General features: G+C 37.6%; 1 protein-coding gene across 6 annotated transcripts in view; it reads left to right on the forward strand.

Moving 5' to 3' along the window:
• The window catches only part of SYTL5 (synaptotagmin like 5), an 87,901-nt gene that overhangs the window by 52,178 nt on the left and 15,287 nt on the right, over window positions 1-20,436 (forward strand). For 2 of the 6 annotated variants that reach the window (XM_027689040.1, XM_027689039.1), the window contains 8 exons: window positions 1,359-1,484; window positions 5,817-5,973; window positions 7,539-7,668; window positions 9,355-9,461; window positions 13,962-14,054; window positions 17,943-18,008; window positions 18,946-19,124; window positions 19,957-20,059. In XM_027689040.1, coding sequence (XP_027544841.1) covers window positions 1,359-1,484; window positions 5,817-5,973; window positions 7,539-7,668; window positions 9,355-9,461; window positions 13,962-14,054; window positions 17,943-18,008; window positions 18,946-19,124; window positions 19,957-20,059 — 961 coding nt within the window. The remainder of the gene's footprint in view (window positions 1-1,358; window positions 1,485-5,816; window positions 5,974-7,538; window positions 7,669-9,354; window positions 9,462-13,961; window positions 14,055-17,942; window positions 18,009-18,945; window positions 19,125-19,956; window positions 20,060-20,436) is intronic. The other 4 variants (XM_027689041.1, XM_027689042.1, XM_027689043.1 and 1 more) reach the window with 4 other exon arrangements.

Below are 20,436 nucleotides of genomic sequence, written 5' to 3' on the forward strand. Positions count from 1 at the left end.
TTTGCTGCTGGTCATCTTGCAGTGTTTAACCCCAGTCTGGCTCTGTCCTTAGAAGAGCACTTGCTTGCTCTCAGGGGACATGAACAGATGCATTGAATATATAATTGCGCGAGTGATGTCTGGACCTAACTTGAGGTTATTGGGTGAATGGGAAGAAAAACTGGGTGGATGTTCATATTATGGCTGGAGTTCCATGGGCTGACAGTTGGAAAACTTTGTTTCTGTTGAAAGGAAGAACACATTTCTATTATGGATCCTAAATATAGGGTAGGTGGATGCTTTCTGCGGCTTTTTTACTTCTGAGGAGAGTTGAGTATGGCATTGTTCCAGTGATTTCAGGAATTAACATAAGTGATTTATCTCTCTTTAATATAGGGGAAAAGAGCATCAGAACACCCCTGGCTTCTCAAATTATGGTTAAGAAAGAAACAGCTTAGGGATTCTACTGTAATAAGACCTAGATGTTGCTCTAAGTCATGCTAATTGATAGATATGATAAGAGTGCATTAAAGTTTACTTTTCTAATCCTTCTTCCATTTAAATCCTTTGTGCAAATCTATTAGTCATATTCCCCTATGGGAAACAATTATTTTTATAATTGTCTGTTGTTTATTTTAGTGGTGCTCAGTCTCTTTCTGTTTGTGGCCTGAAATGGTTTTTTGTTTGTGATGTTTCCCGTAACAGAAATTTAATCCTACAATGATCTGGCTTGCTTTTTCTAGTATATTTCGTGACCTCTTTTAGGAGTAGTTCATGAGCGGATTTGTTTTAACGAGACTCTTTTGGGGCCAACTGCTACTGACAATGTTATGAAATAACTTATCAGACTATTGTTGTTTGTAAGGTTATGAAAAAATATTAATGTTTTTCAAAACTTTAATTAATTTCATTAATTTCTTTCTTACTAGGCCATGTTTTGTAAGGCAAGGGGGTGATATTATGTTTTTTGGAAAATGGCACGTTTGGGGCATTAATGTTTATAATTGTAGAAATACCTTCCAGAGAAAATATATATAGCATAATTTGCTAGGGGAAAATAAACATATTTAAGTAAAAAATACTTTGCTATCTGTAAACTGTAAAAAAAAAAAAAAAGTGAGAAATTTTCACAAAGGGCACTTCTGGTTCAAAGCTGGAAGTGGCCATGCTGAATAGGAGAGATGCTTTAATGTTTTGTGTCTTAAAAAACAGCTTGTAGTAAATATGATGCTTTTTTTCCCCATGGGAATCAGTTTGATAACCACATTTGGTGCTGTGTTGACCCTTATATCCAGAGTTGTCCGCAGGTCAGACGGATGAAATCAGTAGAATGTGCACATCACAACTTTTAAAAATCCTTTGTTCCCTGTTTTCACCAGGAAGATAATCAGGGCAGTTACCAAAGGAGAAATTACATATGCAAAAGATGGAGGTGAGAGGAATACAGGCTCAGAAGCTGAAACCCAAAGTCTGCGTAGTGGCAAGTCAGCACCATGCTCTGAGAGGTGAGCAGTGATCTGGTACAGCTCATGCTGGCATTGACCTGGGGTGTCTGCCAGGCCCCTGTGTTGCTTTGTGTCTTTCAATACTCAGCATTAATACTGTCTGAGAAGCAAAGCTTATGTTTACAAGACAAACAAACACCAAAAAAAGCCCAAACCCCCAACAAAACTAAACATTTCCTCCATTCCTCTCATTTTACTCTCCTTGTATTTGGCTGGTGATTGATGTCAGTATGTTGGTTTTTGTTTTCTGACTTTTAATAGATGAGCTGTGTTCTGGTTGCAGAACTGAGCTCTTTGTTTTTCTTCAGTAATGACATGTTAACTGATTATAATTTGTATTTTCTTCTTCAAAGGCTCTGTTTGCCCTTCTCTTTTCAGGATTATTGTCCCAGTTATATCTAGTAGGATCCCACTTAATCATTCTTCTGGGCTTAAGAGATCTCTGTTACTGCCTCTGATAGCATTATAAAATGCCAGATACAATAACATTCTTCTTATGTCCTACCTTCAAAATTAAGCAAAAAAATAATTCCCATTTTTCTTGTTCAGTTGGATAGTCTGCACTGGATATAGACCAACATTTTTTGCTCAGGTGCACACACCCAGAAATGTTATAATTTGGATCAAAAATTAAAAAAAAAAAGCACTAATTTTACTGTAAGTTCCAATGGAAATGTCTATCTCTAAAACAGTGTTTCTGGGAGACTCTAAAAAGGTATACAGGAACACAGGGTAACAGCTAAAAGGATCATCATGAAGTTTAATTCACATAGATAAGCCTTCTTGTTTAAGCAAGAACTTTCTTCTCTTTATTACCTACAATACAAAAACCCCAAATTCTAGATGTTCTGCAACATGTCTAAAATTGATGGTGACAATCTTGTTGGAAGTTTATAACTGGGTTCTTTTTTCCACTGGATGTTGCAGCACTCACTAGGCAATCAGAGCTAGTTTTCCTTCTGTAATCCATACACAGTTCACTATTTTTTTTTTCACTTAGCTGATTAGGCATTCTGTATCTAACCAGATTCATACCCGACTTCTGTGAGACCAGTAGTAGCATTTTTGCTGTTTTCCAGGATTTGTTTTGCTTTCTGTTGATTAGAATAGAGGTGAGTGAAGGATCTGAGTGACAAAACCTCAGAAATCTGGTGTCTGTGATGCTTAACCCTGAGGTTATGCAATATTAATTAAGTAGCTTTCTCTCAGGGTTTACCAGGACAAAGGGATCCTTGTGAGAGATCTGTGCAGCTGTTTTTATGTGCCAAACTGCAAGTAAATTATCATGCAGTTACCCATAAATGAAGCAAAATAATTTTATGTGGGTAGTGGAATTCAGCACCTGGTCAGCTCTGTGTACAGATTTAGAAAGATAGAGTGAAGTAGTCTGTAAAGATAGCTTTTGCGTTAGATTACCTTGCTTGACTGACACATAAGTCATCAATTTCTAGCTTTTGCTCAGAGTCAGGGTGCAGGACTTTTTAAATTAGGGGTATTGAGCTATTACAGCAACTTCCTTCTGCACTTGTCATCTGATTCTCACCTGGAGAGATCAGTGTCCTGTGTCAGAGTAACCCAACTGTGTTGCCAGGAGGTTCTGTTCATAGGAGGATGAATTGTTTTACTCTCTGTGGAAGATATGGCACTTTCTAAATAGCAGTTTGTGGAAGGATTGAGGAACAGCTTGTACTTAGCAAAGGAATGAAAATTCCTGTCTTGCACATACATGGTTAAATACTTAATTAGGTATCTGAGCAAGCATCTGAGGATGCTTGCTTACTTTATGTGTTACTAATTTATACAACTGAGCGGTAATTATTAAAAATAACAGCAGAGCTTCCCAGGCTACCCTCCCTAACTATTTTGAGTTTCACATTATAAATATATAACATCTTGGGCCATTGTAGCTGTCCTAGATTTTCCTGCATATTTCTGATTTTGTCGTTGCCTTCGTCTTTTCAGCTGCACTGTCAAAATTGGTGGTATTTCACCTTCCAGTAGGGAAATGGAGACAGAATTTTCATTCTTTCTAAACGTTTCTGTTTAAGAAAAGATGTACTGATCTGGGAACAGAGAGACATAGGCCACAAGTCCACCTCTTCAACTTTATTTCTACTCCAGCAAAAATGTTTGCTGATTTTGCTGCTGAATGAACTGTGAGGCTGCATGAGGTCAGGATACCTCTAGGAGAAATAGTATAGGAATTTCAGGGTCATCTACACAGGCACTCTACTCCATCATACTGAAGTCTTGTCTACCATGTAGTCACAACAATACTTTTCTTTTGTTGTCTACTTAAAATGTATAAAAAGTGTTGAATCTTTCTCTAACAACAGACTGAAATAAGGACGAAGGACAGGAGAGGCCTGTTAGCAGGTCTGATGTGCAAGTGGTCAGTCTGACTGAAGATTCCTGCAGAACCCTTTGCTATATGTTCTCAAATCTTTTATCCCAGCTCACTTCTGAACACTTCTCTTGATTTATATCAGTTTACACAGTTTTTGTAACAGAAAGTCACAACAATCCAGCAGAAGTGATGTGATATGCAATAAAAATCAGGTTTTGAACACCCTGGTTGCTTTACATGCACTGGCAGGTTTGGAAATTAAAGTGTGTGCATCTGAGTCCAACAGCTTTGATAAAATACAGATGACAGCCAGAAACTGATTTTTCTGACTTTACAGCATCAAAGATGCATCTTTATATCAAAAGATAAATCCAACCACAGCATATTTAGTAGAATTTGTTGATCACTGGCTGATCAAATTAAAAGGTAGCAGTGTGTGTATGTGAAGTGCACATGAATAGGAGTGTGTTTATTTATGCACTATCTACAGTTGCCAGTATATGAAATTGGATAGTAATTGTTAATAAGGTTACCATATGCTCATTAAAAGACAAAAACATGGTTGCACAACACTTCTAGATAATCCTGATCTTCAGGATTGTCCTTTGTATTCCTTTTTTTTCTACCAGCGTGGATTCAGAGCCCGTGCTCATTGTTTAATGTAGCAGTGAGACTGGAGCTGTGGTGTGGCAGAGTATTTTTTCCCAGTTTAACAGTAGTTTTAATAAAAATTTAGATTGCGGTAGAGAAGATTTATACTGTAGTTACTCTAAACATGATATAACAGCCTACACCTAGTGAAGGAGAAATTCAGCTGTTGTCCAGCACAATGACGATGCCAGCAAATCTGAAATATTTATTAAGCAAGCCTCTTTTGACTGAAAATATGCTGTAAGTTCCAAAAACTTTCTCCAGCAAATTTGTACTGCTATTGTCCTCTGACACCATATTTTCCACATGGAAAGGGTACAATTCCTTCAATTCCCACTTACTAATAATTTTTTAAATATTAATATAGTAAGTAGGACTGTATGAATATCTCTTACTGTCCTGCAAGACTTTTTGAGATTTCTCTGAAATGTGAAGGAAAAATAAAAGGTTTGAACTGATGCTTGTTGAGAAAGAAGAGTTGATCTGCCAGGAATGTGTTATGTTTACTGCAAATCAGATTTCAAATAAAATAAAACTTTAATTAGAAATGTGTTGAAATACATTTTAAAATAGTTTTCATTGTTTCAAAAGGTTAAAAAAGTGCAAGAGCTTACCGCTTCTATCCCTCAACTTTCACATGGACTTATCAGTATCTTCTAATATAAAATGTCCCATGGAAAAATTTCTGCCTGTTGTGATGTTAGGCAGCAATGGCTTCTGCTATGAGGATCACAGATGATTTTTTGTCACTTTTACTAATGTGAAACCTGGCAAGAAGACCTGTGCACACTGCTTGAAAGAATCAACTGCTCTGGGTCAAAAGTCATTATTGCAACATAAATTGGACAGTGAATGAGTTGGTGTTTTTCTGGAGAGCTTGGAGAGCAGATAGCCAAGGATTTTAGACTTTCTGGAGATGGTGCTGGCATTACATTGGCTGCAGAAGTGGTCAGAAGTTTCCCTTTACACCAAGCAGCAGCCTGGTAGGAAGGGTTGCAAGAATTGTCACATCTACTGCTGGGATGTGAATGTGGTGTGAAATGAAAGACAAATCGTTTCTTCTGCAGCCTGGACAGGAGCTGCCCATTTGAGCTATTTACAGTTCTGGTAGAAGTACTGACAATGCTTTTATGTGTAAAATGATGGTAATTCACCTTTGCCTGTGTTTTTCCTTTTCCAATGACCATTTCCTTGCAGGGGATCACACAGTCCATCCAGGGCAATGTTATTCTCGAAACCTGTAAGCACAGTTGTTTTCTTGCAGTGGTTTGCTAAATGGGTTGCCTTGGTTTGCTCAAAGCAATAACCCTTTAATACTCCTCTCTCCACCCCAGAGGGAGCACTCTTTCACTGAACAGCAGTGTTGTGGAGGCTGCTGCAGGTCATCTGAGAGGGGCTGTGGGTCCTGTGAGGGGGGGCAGTGCTCCCATACCTTCCCTCCCGAGGTCTCCAGCGCTCAGCACGCGCAGCATGACTGCAGATTATAGCAGGGTAAGTACAGTGATGTGGACCAAGCACAGCTGACACCAAACAAGATGACTTGGCTGGTATCTGCCCTGTTAGATCGATTTGTAGCCCAGTAAAGACAAGCCTGACAGAGAAGATCTTATTTCTTCCTTAGTTCTGCTGGGTCTAGTGAAGATCTCTGCTGGAACAGAACTTGTCATGCTCTATCAGTGACGTGGTTTTTGGTTTGGCAGACTGTTCTCTTTTGTCTAAAAATTGCTGTTGATGTCCAGCATTATATAATGAGTTAAAAATTCTGAACTGGGAGGCACAAGGGTTTGGGAATAAGCATTTTTGGCACTTCAGGGCCTTAACTAAGTGCTATGAACTAAGGACAGGACTTTCAAGCATGCAGGGTCCAGTATGCTCCCACTGACTTGTAAGGGAAACTGAAAATCCAGCACTTGCGAAAAATTGGGCCAAACTGATTTTAGTTTTTTCTGGATTTGGACACTGGGCTCTGCATAAATTATGCCATAACACAAAATGTGTGCTAGACACATTATCAAAATGATTCCTCTCACCTCCTTTTAGGCCTCTTAGGATGTAGGTGGCCACACCTGAGCTAGGCTGGCCACCTTGGCTTTTTGTAATCAGTAGAAGGATGTGGCTCTTCTATCCAGAAGCAGACACTCTCTTTATTCCCAGACAATCTGCCTGTTTGCCACTCATCTCCTCCTGGCTGTGCACGGAGATGCCATTCCCCAATTCATTTCAGTCATGCTCTTGAAAAATCAAGACTTTACTAGCAAGTTATCCTAAGTTGCCATGATTTAAGTGCACAGGGGAAGTAAAATTTATAGTCAGTGCCTTTTTCCATCAGTGTTTGAAAAAAAAGTAGATGAGTGTTTAGATCAGAGCCCTATTAAATGCACCAATTTTCTTTCTAATATGTTGTCTTTCCTAACAACAAAAAAAAAGTTAGTATACATGAAAGGCAGTTTTGGGACCTGTAAATAAATTAATAGTTATTTCATTTGTACTCTTTCTGGCATATAGACTGACTTGTTTTCAAGTGCATTCAATTTCTTTGAAAAATTCATTTAATTTAGATGGAGTTATGTTATTGGGCATTCTTTTACAGGAAGGCAAAAAGTCATAATGATATCAAATATATTGGCTTTATTTAAGGTGGTCATACTGGCATAATTTAATTAGTTCAAGTCCATTTGGCTCTACCTTGGCTGAAATCATAATGCTGGTATAAAACCCATAGGTTTTTTGTTTGTTTGTTTGTTTGTTTTAATTTCTGAGCTAAGTGAACTTCCAGTAGATTTGAGTATTTCAGTTCCCTCACTCCTGATGAGCTGCTCTGATTCTTCAGCTGCAAACTCAGCATGTAAGCATAAATCCCATTTTTGTGCAAATTTTATGCATGATCAGTGCTAAGTGAAGTAGATTAGATTGGAATCTAAATATGTTCAGTAATAGGCTGGTTGCTAAAGGAGCTTTGGAGTTCTGGGATCTAATAGAAATGATGTTTTTATAGACTGATAGTGAATAAGCTCAGTTTTCATATTTATAGGGTGTGCATTTTTTTTATTGGGCAGGACACTGGCTTAGAAAATGGCATGATTATTCCAGCAAGTGAAAGTGTCCCTGAAGATTTAGTAAAGAAGCACTGTAGGAAAGCATCTGGAACACCTTCCATTGCAGTTTCTAGGATATCTTTGTCATCAGGCAAGTATTAAATCTTTTCCTCCTTTCTACCAGCCTTTACTATCAGAGGATTATTCCTATTCTTATGACTCTGCTCCTTTTGTTTTTAAAGTACAATGAAAGACCAGGTGTAAGTTTTATAAATTTGTTCATATTCATTCTGAAAATGTTTCCCTTTTACTAACCAATTTGATACCACTTCACAAGTTTTACATGAAGAAAATGGTAATTCTAACCCCAGTAATGTTGGCACAATGTGAGTATTAGGTAAATCACATGCTCAGAATTTAAAAGATTTCAGTCACAATTGCACATTGTTAAATCATTCTCTATGTGCTCACCTGAATAAAATGCTACCTGTCTGCAATCTGTATATAGTACTACTCTGCTTCTGCCATTACATTTCACACCCACTTTGCCCAGAAGCAAATTTGGGAAACAAAGAGTGGTCAGAGATCAAGCCCCTTACAGACTTTATGTCGTTTCATTTTTATATGTGATGCACTGAACCAATCAATCAGTCTGTAATTTACCTTATTTCACGGGAGGCTGTTAGGTGAAAAATGCTTGCACAGAAAGGTGCTGTCACAGCCACTTTGCAGCAGCAGGTGGAGATCCTCTTTTTCCAATCTGAAACAGGAGATAGGAACACCCTGCACTCTTCTGCTTCTCCCAGGCACTCAGTTGGCTTCCTACAGGGATAACAGAGTGGGTTTGGGTTTGCAGGTTTCTCTCTGAAACACAGCAGGACTCATTTTATTGCAGCTGAATTTAGCCCAAAGCAGAAACCTAGTGGTGTATCCCACAGAGTTAATCAAAGGAGGTAATGTCCTTTACCTTAGATACTTCAGCCTGAAAGCACCTGAGTTTCTTTTGATAATATCATACAGTGCAACTCCAGGCAGAAGTGTTACAGATGGCTATTCCTTTATGAAGTGAAAATTCTCCTGTTCCTGCTCCCTTATAAAATAAAGGCTTTCCTAACAGATAAGAACTGACCTCATGTTACCAAAGCAGATTGATGCCAAACAAAATTGCAGGTAACTTGGGAATTGGCCTCAAACTCTTCACTGTCTCCTTGTTGTGGGATGTCAAAGGACATTAAGCTCAGGAGAGTGACCTTTCCTGTCACATCAACTGTAGACCAGGTAGAAGATGAACAGTTAAAAAGATTCAGATTCCTATCTGCAGGATCTAAAAGTATTCTCTTCCCTCTCTTTCTTCCCAAATATATTGAAACAGTCAAACAAAATATTTATGTGGGGAGGACTAAGAAAATCTTTCTCCAAGACATCTGTGTTTTATGCCTATAGAGTGGATGAGAGACCCGTGGGACTGAAAGGAATTGCTGGAGGTCTTAAGAATTGTTTGTTTTCTACTAATTTCTGCACAAGGAACAGCATTAATGTCAGAAGTACTTTCTGCATCCATTTGTATCCCCAGTTGCTTGATTCTGAAACAGATGCTGAAGCAAATTTGGTGGTGGTGGGAGGTAATTACTGTGAGCACTTGGACAGCAAGTTTTGCAATATTCCAGGCTGACGGGCCCAGAGAAAGTCAAAACTTTTCGACGAGTAACTGAACTATTGTTTTGATGAATTTTTTTTCTTAAAAAACAGTTGGGTTTGGGACAATACTTGTATGGGATATGAAATGAATATCTTGGTACAAATTATAGCAAACATTTTAATTGATTTTATTTTGCAGACCGTAGCCGATCTGAGATAGATTTGAGTGAATCCTTCTCTGAAGGAAATGAGGATACTCTGAGCATAAGAAGCAAATCTGTACCTAGTGCCTTAGATCAGGAACTGGTGAGTTATAAAGATGCAAATGTTTATCTGGTGGAAATTCTGTTTGTTTAGACTTATGAAATCAGCACTGTATGTGTATTGATGTAAAATATGGGTAATCCAGAACATTATTTCAGGGATATTTAATGAAGTTTTAAACAGTGTCATCTTCTGAGTCATGGTTCCAGTTTGTTATTAATTGGCTGGGGGTTTGAGTGCACAGGTGAAAGAAATCTAGCCTGAAAATAAGTTCCAGGCAATAAATTACACATACTCAAGTTCTGTTGATTCATACTTTCATAGATTTAAATTTTGATGCTGAGAAATTCCATACTTTAAAGACTTTATCTGGTTTGGTTTTCCCCTTATCTACATTTTTTAGCAAATGAAGACCCGACTTTCTGTTCTGCCCCTGTTGTTTAGCTCTTTTGCCTGTTGACTCTTCCATACACCTCCATGTCTTTTTCTGTGTATTTTATGAACTGCTTTTACTGAAGTGATTCACAATTTCCTTCTCTTCTTATGCACATATCCAAGCTAGGCAATTTACAGATGTGCATCAATGCTATAAAAAAACATCCAAGCTTGTTAAATATGCATGAGGGAGGAAAAAGTTATTTAAATAGTTATTCATGTAATCATAGTTTATTCTAAAGTTTCCAAATGTGTGTTTGTAGCTTATGTATTTTGTCTGTTGTCGTAGTCCTTCCTTACCATCTGTTCTTTTCAGAAGAGCATTGACCATGAGAGATGTCTCCCCTCCTTGTACAGTTTGATACTTGTGTCTTGGTGGAAAATCACATGTTGGGATTTCCATCTGTTTCTTGGACTGTTAACAGTCAGAGAATTTGCCTGCAGCATTGCTTTGAGTTATTCTTTAAGGAGTGTGTCAGATGTTGGTGGAAGAAAAACTTCAAAAATAAGTGGTTTATTTTTAAATTGTAAACAAGAAAAAGGATGTGTTCTTTGTTAAGAAGCTGGAAAATATTGCAGAAGAAAAGCATAAAGTAAGAAAATACAGACTTTAAATGTCTTTATACCAATTCTCTGCTCTAATTGTACAGGGTCTGATAGATACTACTTTGGTATTTCTCTGAGGCAGATGTCAGACATGACAAGTCCAGAGAGGTTTTTTCTGTCCTTTGATTTTTGTCTTCCTCTTGTTCAGATGCAGCTTTCTTTTTTCCTATTTTTTTTTCCTTTTTCTTTCTTGCTGTCTCTGGATGAAATTTTAAATTGCACTCAGCAAATCTCCAGCTCCTTTGCTAGCATAGGACACCTCTCTTGTGGCATAACCTTGATTTAGTTGCTCCAGGGTCTGTGAGAGCACTCATTCCCTTTTAAAATTCATTCATAACAGGATTCACAGACCTCTGATTCTACCCATATCCTCCCTTTTCTCTGCCTTACGAAATGAATTGATTGCATTCATCAGCTTTAGTGTTACCATATTTTTCAGGGTAGTTTGACCCACAGGAGTCCTTCATAGTCTTATCCTATAATCATTATGGATGCAGTGTTTTGAGATAAAAGCTGTATTCCTGCTGGAATTTAGTTTGATGCTCAGTATAACTTGCTGCTTGATATAAGAGACAAAGAGAAAGAGATCTGATGAGGGTAACAACAGCTTCTGCAGCCTGAGAAAAGTTAGGAAGTTATACCTCCTTTCCTCTCTGCTGACTGATGGAGTTGGCTGAGGTCCTTCGGTCCTGGGAGATGGGAGCTGACAGCAGTGGTGTAGGAGATGCCACATGTCAATAGGATATGCAGATTGCTGAAATTTATCAGCTGGAAGGATGGGAAAAGGCTTTCAGCTGCTTTGCTCCCACCTTTATCAGGAAAACCCAGTACACATACAGAGAAATTAGCTGGAAAATAGAATGGATATTTTGCTTCCCTAACTTACAATTGCTTTTGCTAGTCAAAAGGGACAACCCCCAAAACCCCACATAGTGTGGTAGGTATTTAGCAAGGAACAGAGGGAACCAGTTAAATCTAGTGTTCAAGTGTGAGCACCTTGTCTAGAGAGGTAGTGTTCATTGCATGCTCAGCTGCTTTTTCAGAAGTAATTGGATGATGTGCATTTTATAACCCCCACTGGAGACCATGAGATTAATATCCTACTAGCTCTAACTTTAATAAGCTAATAACACTAACCAGTTATGTAGTCGCAGTTCTGTGACACCTCCTGAGAAACATAATCATCTTGGTGTAAAACGAATGAAGAGCATAGATTAAACATTAACCTTTTTGGGTTTTTTTTCAAGTTTTAGATATCTGCTTGCAGACAAAAAATTGGTAGTCAATTAGCAGTCCTTAGGACTCTGTGAAACACTGTCAGTATTTGAGTGTCTAGATCTGAAACATCCCAACACCCCAGTCTGAAGAGCCTTACCTCTTTTTTTTTCTCTTGTGTTTTATTATTCAGCAATAAAAATGTAGCACTGTTTATTTTAAAGTTCACTGGTATGCATACAGCACTGTAAAAGAAATAGTTTTATATGTATTACCAGAACTGCTCCTTCCTGTTATATGAGCAAGAAAGAAAATTGTGTTTTCTTGTTACAAATTTAAAACTAGAGTACATCATCTGAATTCTGAACTTAGTGAAGTAGAAATGAAGGGTAGACTGGGGTTTTTTTGTTTTTATTTCAGGTTTTTGGTGGGGGGTTATTTTGGAGGATTCAGCTCTCTGTCTACCTGAAATAGCTTGCTTTGTTGTGCCTGGATCTCCATGGATTTTTCCTTTTATATATTTATATATATTTTCTTTATGTATTTATAAATATCTATGACGTCTTTTTTTTTTTTCTGTGGGATGGTAACACTGCCTTGAATAGGTTAGAAAGGTATGAGACCAGCAGAGGAAACTCATGGCAAGAACATGAAGCCAAGAGGAGTGTTTGTTTCAGTATGTAAATCTCGGTCCCAAATAGCGATAGCTTGTCCTGATTTCCCTTTGCTCAATATTAAATATGTGGTTACAACTGCAAAATGGTAATAGAAAATTTTGCATCACTTTCAGCTGTTTTTTATTCAGTTCAGTCACTTGAGCAAAGGAGAAGAGATGTAACAGCTAGTTTTATGCACACTAACAACAAATGTACTACAGATCTTCCATGTAAACTGTGACAGTTCAACTCTCCAGCAGCATTTCTTCTCTGCTCTGTTTTTCCTGATTAGCACAGCAGTCTTTGAGACCCCCGAATTTGAATACAATACTTCTCTGTTTAGTTTCAGAGTGAGAGCAACTAAGCAATAGAGATTGAGGTAGGTCAAAACACAAGATTTTTATAGCTGCAAAGCAGATATAAGGAAGTTGAACATTTGACTTCCATCAAAACTAAAAGCAGAGTCTTTCAATTTCCTGCCATAAGGTTTAAGGAAACACTTGAAATTTCCAAACTATACTTAATAGGATGATAATTGTCTGTTGGCATTTTTTCCTGTTACTTTAAGCAGAAGTTAAGAGTCCTATTAGAACTATCAACCAGATCTTGTTTCTTTTTAGATTTTACTTTATTGCTGTCCTTAAACAATGAAAATTATTTTTTTCTCTATATAAGTTAAAGATGTTGCAGTTCAGTCTTGCTTGTTAAAACTTGAGCACAAATACAAAGCTATGCAATTATTGAATTTCTTCCCTTTCTTTTGTTAAAACAGTACAGGAATTTTAAAAATGCCCATCAACTTGATTTTTTGCTTACCTCTCAAATGTATTCAGCATGTATGATGGCATGTTTCTTCCCATGTGGTTTGACAATAACCCAGGGCTTTCAGGACTGCCAGTTAAAAGGGGTCTGTTTTAATGACTGTGTCCACAAAATCATCTCTAAACACTGCAGCACAAAGGGTGAAAATGTAATGCAAATTGTGTGCTTGTCTATTTGTGTGACTGTGACTGATACAAATGTGGGTAATAATTGGAAAACTGGATTTCTGGATTCTAAAAACTTTGTCTGTTATGGACATGTAACCTGGGCTGTAACCAATCAATCATCTAATGGCTTTTGGCTACACATGTCTTCAGGTAAACCAGTATCAGTGCCCCCTCTGGCCACTGGAATGGAACCTTAATTCACTCATTTCTTTTCTTAAGATTTAACAAATTCTCACCATGTCTCTCTAAGATTTTCAAACCTGAATTCATGAATGCAAATAGTAGCAAGCAGAATAAGTTAATTCTCATGGGATTGTTCGTAGGCATGGAAGAGGGGTTTTGTTTATGTGTAGTTGTTGGCCACGCAAAGATATGTTCCTCCAGAATAAGAGATGAAGTGTATGTGTGAACTTTTCCAGCTCTTAAGCAATTGAACCCTGAAACTGTAACAGAGCTTCTTCCCCTTATCCTCTGTGCCTGTGCAAAGATGTGGAAAATGTAAATCAAAATTCCTCTAGAGAATAGAATTTGCATTGCTATTGTCTTCCTGAAGTGGAAAACATGTGAAACAAAACTAAGTGACAGAGGCTGACCAAATACACAGCAGAATAAGACAACTAAAATGCCTGTTTGTCATTTAGGATTATCTGGATGAAAGAGAAGAAGATATTGATGCCATAGTGGCCTCTCGTTATTCAAGAAAACAGGAACATATGGCAAGTGGACTATCAACAGTAAGATCTTGAGTAGAAAACATATGCTTTTTCCTTCCACAAAACACCATCTTTCCTCTAAAAAGGAATTTATCTTCATATCACTTAGCAGCAGATCATCTTTCATCCTGCACATAAGAAACATCTTTTAATTTTAGATAGATTTTCTATTATATTTCTGATGCTGTTCAAAGGTAAAGTGTTGTTCTCTGCAGTGCATGAAAGAGAAAACTATTTTTCATACTCATCAGCAGATTTCCTCACATGCTCAGGCTACTACCAAGCTTACATTTGGGAAGGCAAACCATAGGTGTTTGTGGTAAGTGACTGCTCAGCTTTGCAGAGGAGCACTTAATTTAGTTGAAATTAAGAGAACAAGGCTATAGTGGGATCTTCCATCTCAAATCACTTTCTCAGGACAGGTTCTTGGGACACAAATACTTGTCTGTGTGTTTGCATACATACCACCCATCATGGTCCACCTGCCAAGCCAACTTTGTTTATTACATGATTGCTATGCCACCCACATCTGAAAAGTATTTCCCTTTACAGTGAGGAAGGAAATACTTGGGGATTTGGGTTGGTGACAACAAAAGGATATCTTCATTTTCAGGTTGTAACAGGCGTTTTTGAGATGCAACAAAATTGGAATAAGAAGCCTTGTGCAGTTTGTTATGCTGTCTGTTATTCACTGGGAAAGAAAATGGATGATAAAAGTAGCCTTTAACATGTCTAGTTTATTACTATCTGCTGTATACCTCATTTTTTGGGATCTGTGGGCAACTGATAGTATCTTCAGAGAAGTCATGGAGTCCTCTGTGGCCGCTCTTCTTCATGACTTGTGTCTAAGAACAGCTCTGGACAGCATACAGAGTATCAGAAAACTGCAATAAACTAGGTAGGATGAGAGTGTTGAATTTTTGAAGAGAGGTGATGAGTCTGTATATTAAAAGGGAAGAGAAAATTTGCTCTGTGACAATAACCACTGAAATGTCTTTCTAGATTGCATCCCCTTTAGTCCCCATGCAAGCAGGGCCTGGGGAATCCCTACTTACGTTCTTGATCCCAAAGAGGTGGAGGTGGCTGAACCAAAGCTTGGCTTACATGGGGATGAGAAAAGGCTGGGAATATTACCATCACAGAGCATTTTGATGTCTTAGATCTGATCATGTCCAGACCGTTTTTCCTTCTGATTTGTATAGTTCACAAAAACAGACACAACAGAGATGCGCAGCTCTTTGTACCAAATCAGACTTGAGCACATCCAGCCTGTTGATACTGGTCTAATTAGACCCATTTAACCAAAGCTGACTATGACTCATATTATCCACTGCTTGCTGGTCCCATGGATTTTATAGAAAAAATAATTTTTGTTTCCTGTGAATATTGATAGGAGGGTTGCAGGTGCTCAAGTGCTTTCTCTGATTCGGGCACTAATTGAGGAACTGCATTTAGAGATCCCTCACTCTGTGCTGTAGGCAGTGTTCTGTCTGTATGCTGGGTTTGTCCTTTGTTGTAGGTTTCCCTCTGACCTTTTTCTCAAACAGAGTGCAGCTTTTCCAGTGCTGTAGGTTTGAGGTAATCTCACATCTCAATGCTTTCGCTTCTCCTTATTCTCCATGACATGATATTTAATGTCACTGCATGCTATGTTAATGGCAAAGTTGTGAATGGTAAGCTGCTTCTCCCTGCAACAACAGGTCAATTTTACAGGTTCTTTTTTTTTCATTCCCCTGAAGTGTGTTACTAGTTGCCAACATTTCCCCATCTCTCTTGTTTTTACCATCAGTCTGATTGTTAAGCCTTTGAGCTTCTTCACTGTATAGTTTTTTTTTCACGTACTATCTTTCAAGTGACTGTGTGCTATTGAGTCACATTGAAATAACATTATTAATGCACAGTAATCTCTGACTGCATGAGTTTTCTCATTTGTTTGTTTGTTTGTTTGATTTTTTTCTTTCTTTTTTCAAATCTGAAAATTTAATGTAAGTATGTCTAGTCTGACTATGGGCATTTGAGCAAAAGGAAGAAATATTACAAGGGGTAAAAGATACTTGAGATCTACCTGCAACATGAGTGAGCAAACATGAAGGTGGAAACTGCATCACTGAAGAGAAATTGTATCTCAGAATTTTATTTTTCTTTGTGTTTTCCCAGTGCTAATACATGAACTATGTATTTAGTTTTCCCTGTATCCTTCACTGATTTCTTTCCCAAACATATTTATGTGGTGTTGTCAAGACCCATCATATCAGTAAGACTAAATGGTTCCAGTGCTTTACTGCAGCGATTAGATACGATGCAAAACAAACATAATTCTTAGTGAGGTACTAAAATGAGGCTCTGCATCCTTGTGTGTGATTGTTGTTTACTACTTATGGAACTGGAATATGAGTATATTTCTTAAGGATTTTACATTGTAATGGCCAGTGTAAATGCTACAGAACAGTCTTGTGGGGGGATAGGGGCAGAAAGTAAAGTATATAAAGTTCTACTAAATTTCTGTAGTTTTCTTTGTGGTTTGTAAACAGCTCAAAAATGTGTATGCACAAATTCTAGAGTCAGAGGTCAACTACTTTTTTAGGACTTTGTGCTGTGGTTTTTTTCTCAATTATTTATCCCTTGCTGCCTGCTTGCCTAAGGATTGAGGAAAAATGTATTTGGATTCAGTAAAGAACAACTCATCCACCTCCTTGTGTTCGTATAACCCTGTTATTTTCTGAAATGGGCATACAAGTTGTTACAGGGATAATTTAGGCATTTTGTAGCATGTACTGGAACGGTTAAGTTCACTGACAGTTTCAAAGGCAGCAGTGTCCAAGATACTCATTTTCATGTATACCAGAGGTGGAAATGCATAAATGGTAAAGGCTAGAATTTATCTCAAGGCATGTTAGGAATAGAAGGAAATATGACACATTTTTTGGTGTGTGTTGATAATTTTCCAGTAATTTTATGCAATTCTGTTTGTGGAATTTCAGCCAATTATAGAAAGGATTAAAAGGACAAGCCTTTTACTTTTTTCTTTTTTTTTTAATTGAGGATAAAGAAGGCCAGCAGAAATACAGTAAAAGCACATTTTTTGCTGTTTATTATTCCTTCGTGGTATATAAAATTAACTTCATGGGTAATTATTGCTTATATAAATAATTTTTTTCATGTCTGTTGTTGTTTACCACATTGACATAGAACTGCTTATCCCTCCAGCCTTCTGTGCTGCAGGGCCCTTTGGCAAATTGCTTGGAGATTTGAGTTTTGCCACAGACAAATTCTTTCTGTGTGGCTCCTTCCCTTGACTTCCCTGCAGCTGGTAAGGAAGGAGGTAGATCAGGATACAGTTTCCCTTGAGGTCCTTGGTGAGATTTCCAGATCCTGATCTAGCAAGTAGAGGAGGGAAAATATTTCCCCCAATAACTAAATAGTGTATTTTTTTCCCAGAGAGTGACGTGTTTCAACATTTTTGTGCATTTGTCTTTTATTCTTATGAACTCCACAGAGAAACCGTAATTTCTTACAAAGGCACTGATGCTGCAAATACAGGAATGCTTAGCTTTTGAGTAGCTCCAGGGAGGATTGACTTCATGCACATGTAAATGAGAACAAATCCAAATATAATCTAATATGAATCCAAATCTGCTGAACTGGTGGTCTAAAATAGAACTTATGTAGTTTGATACAGAGATTACACCTCATTTCTATTTAATTACCTTGAACAACACATCCTTCAATACTTGAAATATATGGAAAACACAACATTTCTCTGATTTGGTGATACCCTTTTTCTTCCTTTCTTACTATGGCTTTGCAATACAAACTTCCTTTACCTGTCTGTATAGGTTTAAGATTTCTCACTGCACTTATTCTCTAATGCTCTTTTCTCTTGATCTTCTTGCACTGCCTTCTTTAAAGAACTCCCCAGAAGGCTCTGACAGAAAATGGACATATTTAAATGTGCCTGAAAAAGACGGCGATACTGTGAGTTCTCCTGAATCCTCTGCTTAGCTTACTTTAAAGGTTTCTCTCTCTTTTCTCCCTTTTTGTTGAAGACTGTTACCTGTGTGTCTTTCAAGGTTCCTATGTGTCAGAATTTAGATGGTTATATATGTTTTTGAGAAGTCTTGCTCAATGACCCAAAAGAAAATGTGCACCAGGTTTCTTGAATGTTCTGGCAGTGTGCATATTGCTCTGATTTTCTTTAAGAAATATTCAGTTCTTTCCTAACTGCAAACTTTTGGAAGAGGAAATCCTCATGGCAATACTCTGCATCTTATTACTGTGAAGAAAAAGGGATTGGGGGTTATATATTATGCTGTAGTGGAAAATTTGTGAGATTATTGCCAAATTTTTGTCTTTATGAAAATTGTAGAAATGGTGAGTTTTGAATTTTACTCATCGTTACAAAATTGCTAATGAGACGTGGGTTGCACTTTAAACAAATATGGTTTTATACCATCTCCAATATGGGAAGCATCCTCATACATTTTTCTAAGGGTTCTGTCAGTAGTTGTCTTATGGCAATCAGTAAAAATTAGGTGACCAGCTGGGCCAGGAGGTGATTTTTTATTTTTTTTTCTACTTGGAACCTATGTGAGCTTGCAATTTATGTAGCCTGTCTGCACTTCAGTTCATCCATTAATTAAAAGGTGGTAACTAAGATTTAGTCATGTTTATAAATAGATTTGAGTCCTGCACGTAAAAACATAAACTGTCTAGACATTTAAACTATTATTAACTGTAATTCTCATTCCTTTTTACACCAAATTGTGGTATTTCTATTCTATGATATACGTGTTTTCATAGCAAGTCCTAACAAGTGTGATAATATTGCATGGCTGTAGCTGTATGAAGAAAGCAGATTCCGGAAAAGAATAATGTGTTTCAGCCTCCAAGACCTTTTTCTCTCCCCCTCCAGACAAGCATTAACAGCATGCTCAGTGTGTATAGTGAAACTGGTGACTATGGCAACGTGAAGGTCAGCGGTGAAATCCTTCTCAGTATCAACTATATCTACAGAACAGGTGCCCTCAACATCCTGGTGAAGAGCTGCAGAAACCTGGCCATTGGAGATGAGAAGAAGCAAAGGACAGATCCGTAAGCACAGAGAAGAATTTCCTTAAACTCTGCTGGGGGTGTCCTCCTCCACATCACACACTGTAATCTGGGGCTGTGATATGAGCCTGTGAATTACCAGCCTGCATTTCAGTGATGGCTGGGTTTGGGTTCCCCATGGGAAGTGCATTTTCCATGTGCTTCTTAGGGCAACATGTGTCTGCTCTGGGGAAAAAATAAGATTACTTAAATTATAAACCTGTTTAATAGTAACAGGACAAAAATATGAAGTGATAGGGAGGTAACACCAATTTTTTTACTTCTAGAATCAAAACTAACATACATGAGAGGAGCCATGAGAGGGAGGGATAGAGATAACTTTGTTTTCATGCATCCATAGACTCGCTTTGCTAGTACCATGTTTTCTGAGTTTCTCATTATAGTTTTCAGTATAATGTAAATTCTCTCATCAGACAGTAATAATTAGTGCCTCTAATCATAAGTAATTCTGTTGTATTTAAATTATGAAGTTTTTAATTATCTTGTAATTTTAGTGTGTGCTTTGTCCTTTGTAACCAGCCAGTAATTATATACTGCGAAAGGGATAGTGTTAGGAGAGCTTACTGCATTTCTGAGGATAAGTAAATTAATTTAGCTCTGCCTCTTGTTATTCTGATCCTGTCTGACTAACATTTCTATGTTTGTAGGTAAAGACCATATCTTTCCACGTTTCTCATGTTCTCTGTTGCACATTTACACTGTTTATACTGCAAAAATTAATTTCCTCATGTGTGTTCCTGATGCAGGAATGTCAGGTCCTTCTTAAATTGGCCATTTTTTATTCCTTGCTAATAATTTACTACTTGATCTGCAGATATGTCAAGGCGTACCTTCTGCCTGATAAGTCCCGCCAAAGTAAGCGCAAGACCAAAATTAAAAGCAACAGCACCAATCCAGAATTTAATGAGATGCTGAAGGTGAGAACAGTCTCTCTCTCAGGCTATGATGAATGTTTCACTTGTTCTCAAAGGTATTTTCTATATGTGTTCCAGTATTGGGATCAGAATCTGGAAGAGATGCCTCAAAAAGGAAGGTGTTTAAGCAAAAGCATTTAGTAAACATATAAGCTGCAATTTCTGGCTTCTAGCATTAAAGAGCTGTTTTTGTTTGGTTCTCCCCTTTACAGGTAAAACAGCTATTAGTTTCTATAGATCTCTTTCAAAACTGTTGATGTTCCCATTTAACCTGAGCTTAGAGTTGTTAAAAGCACCTCAAAGATTTTGTGTGCCTGATGCTGAAGTAAAGCTAGCTTCGAACTTCCCATCTAACTGATTTTGAAGAGGAAAATAACATT

The sequence above is a fragment of the Neopelma chrysocephalum genome, unplaced genomic scaffold, assembly GCF_003984885.1.
Source record: "Neopelma chrysocephalum unplaced genomic scaffold, ASM398488v2 Primary Assembly neopelma1_76, whole genome shotgun sequence".
Lineage (NCBI taxonomy): Eukaryota > Metazoa > Chordata > Aves > Passeriformes > Pipridae > Neopelma > Neopelma chrysocephalum.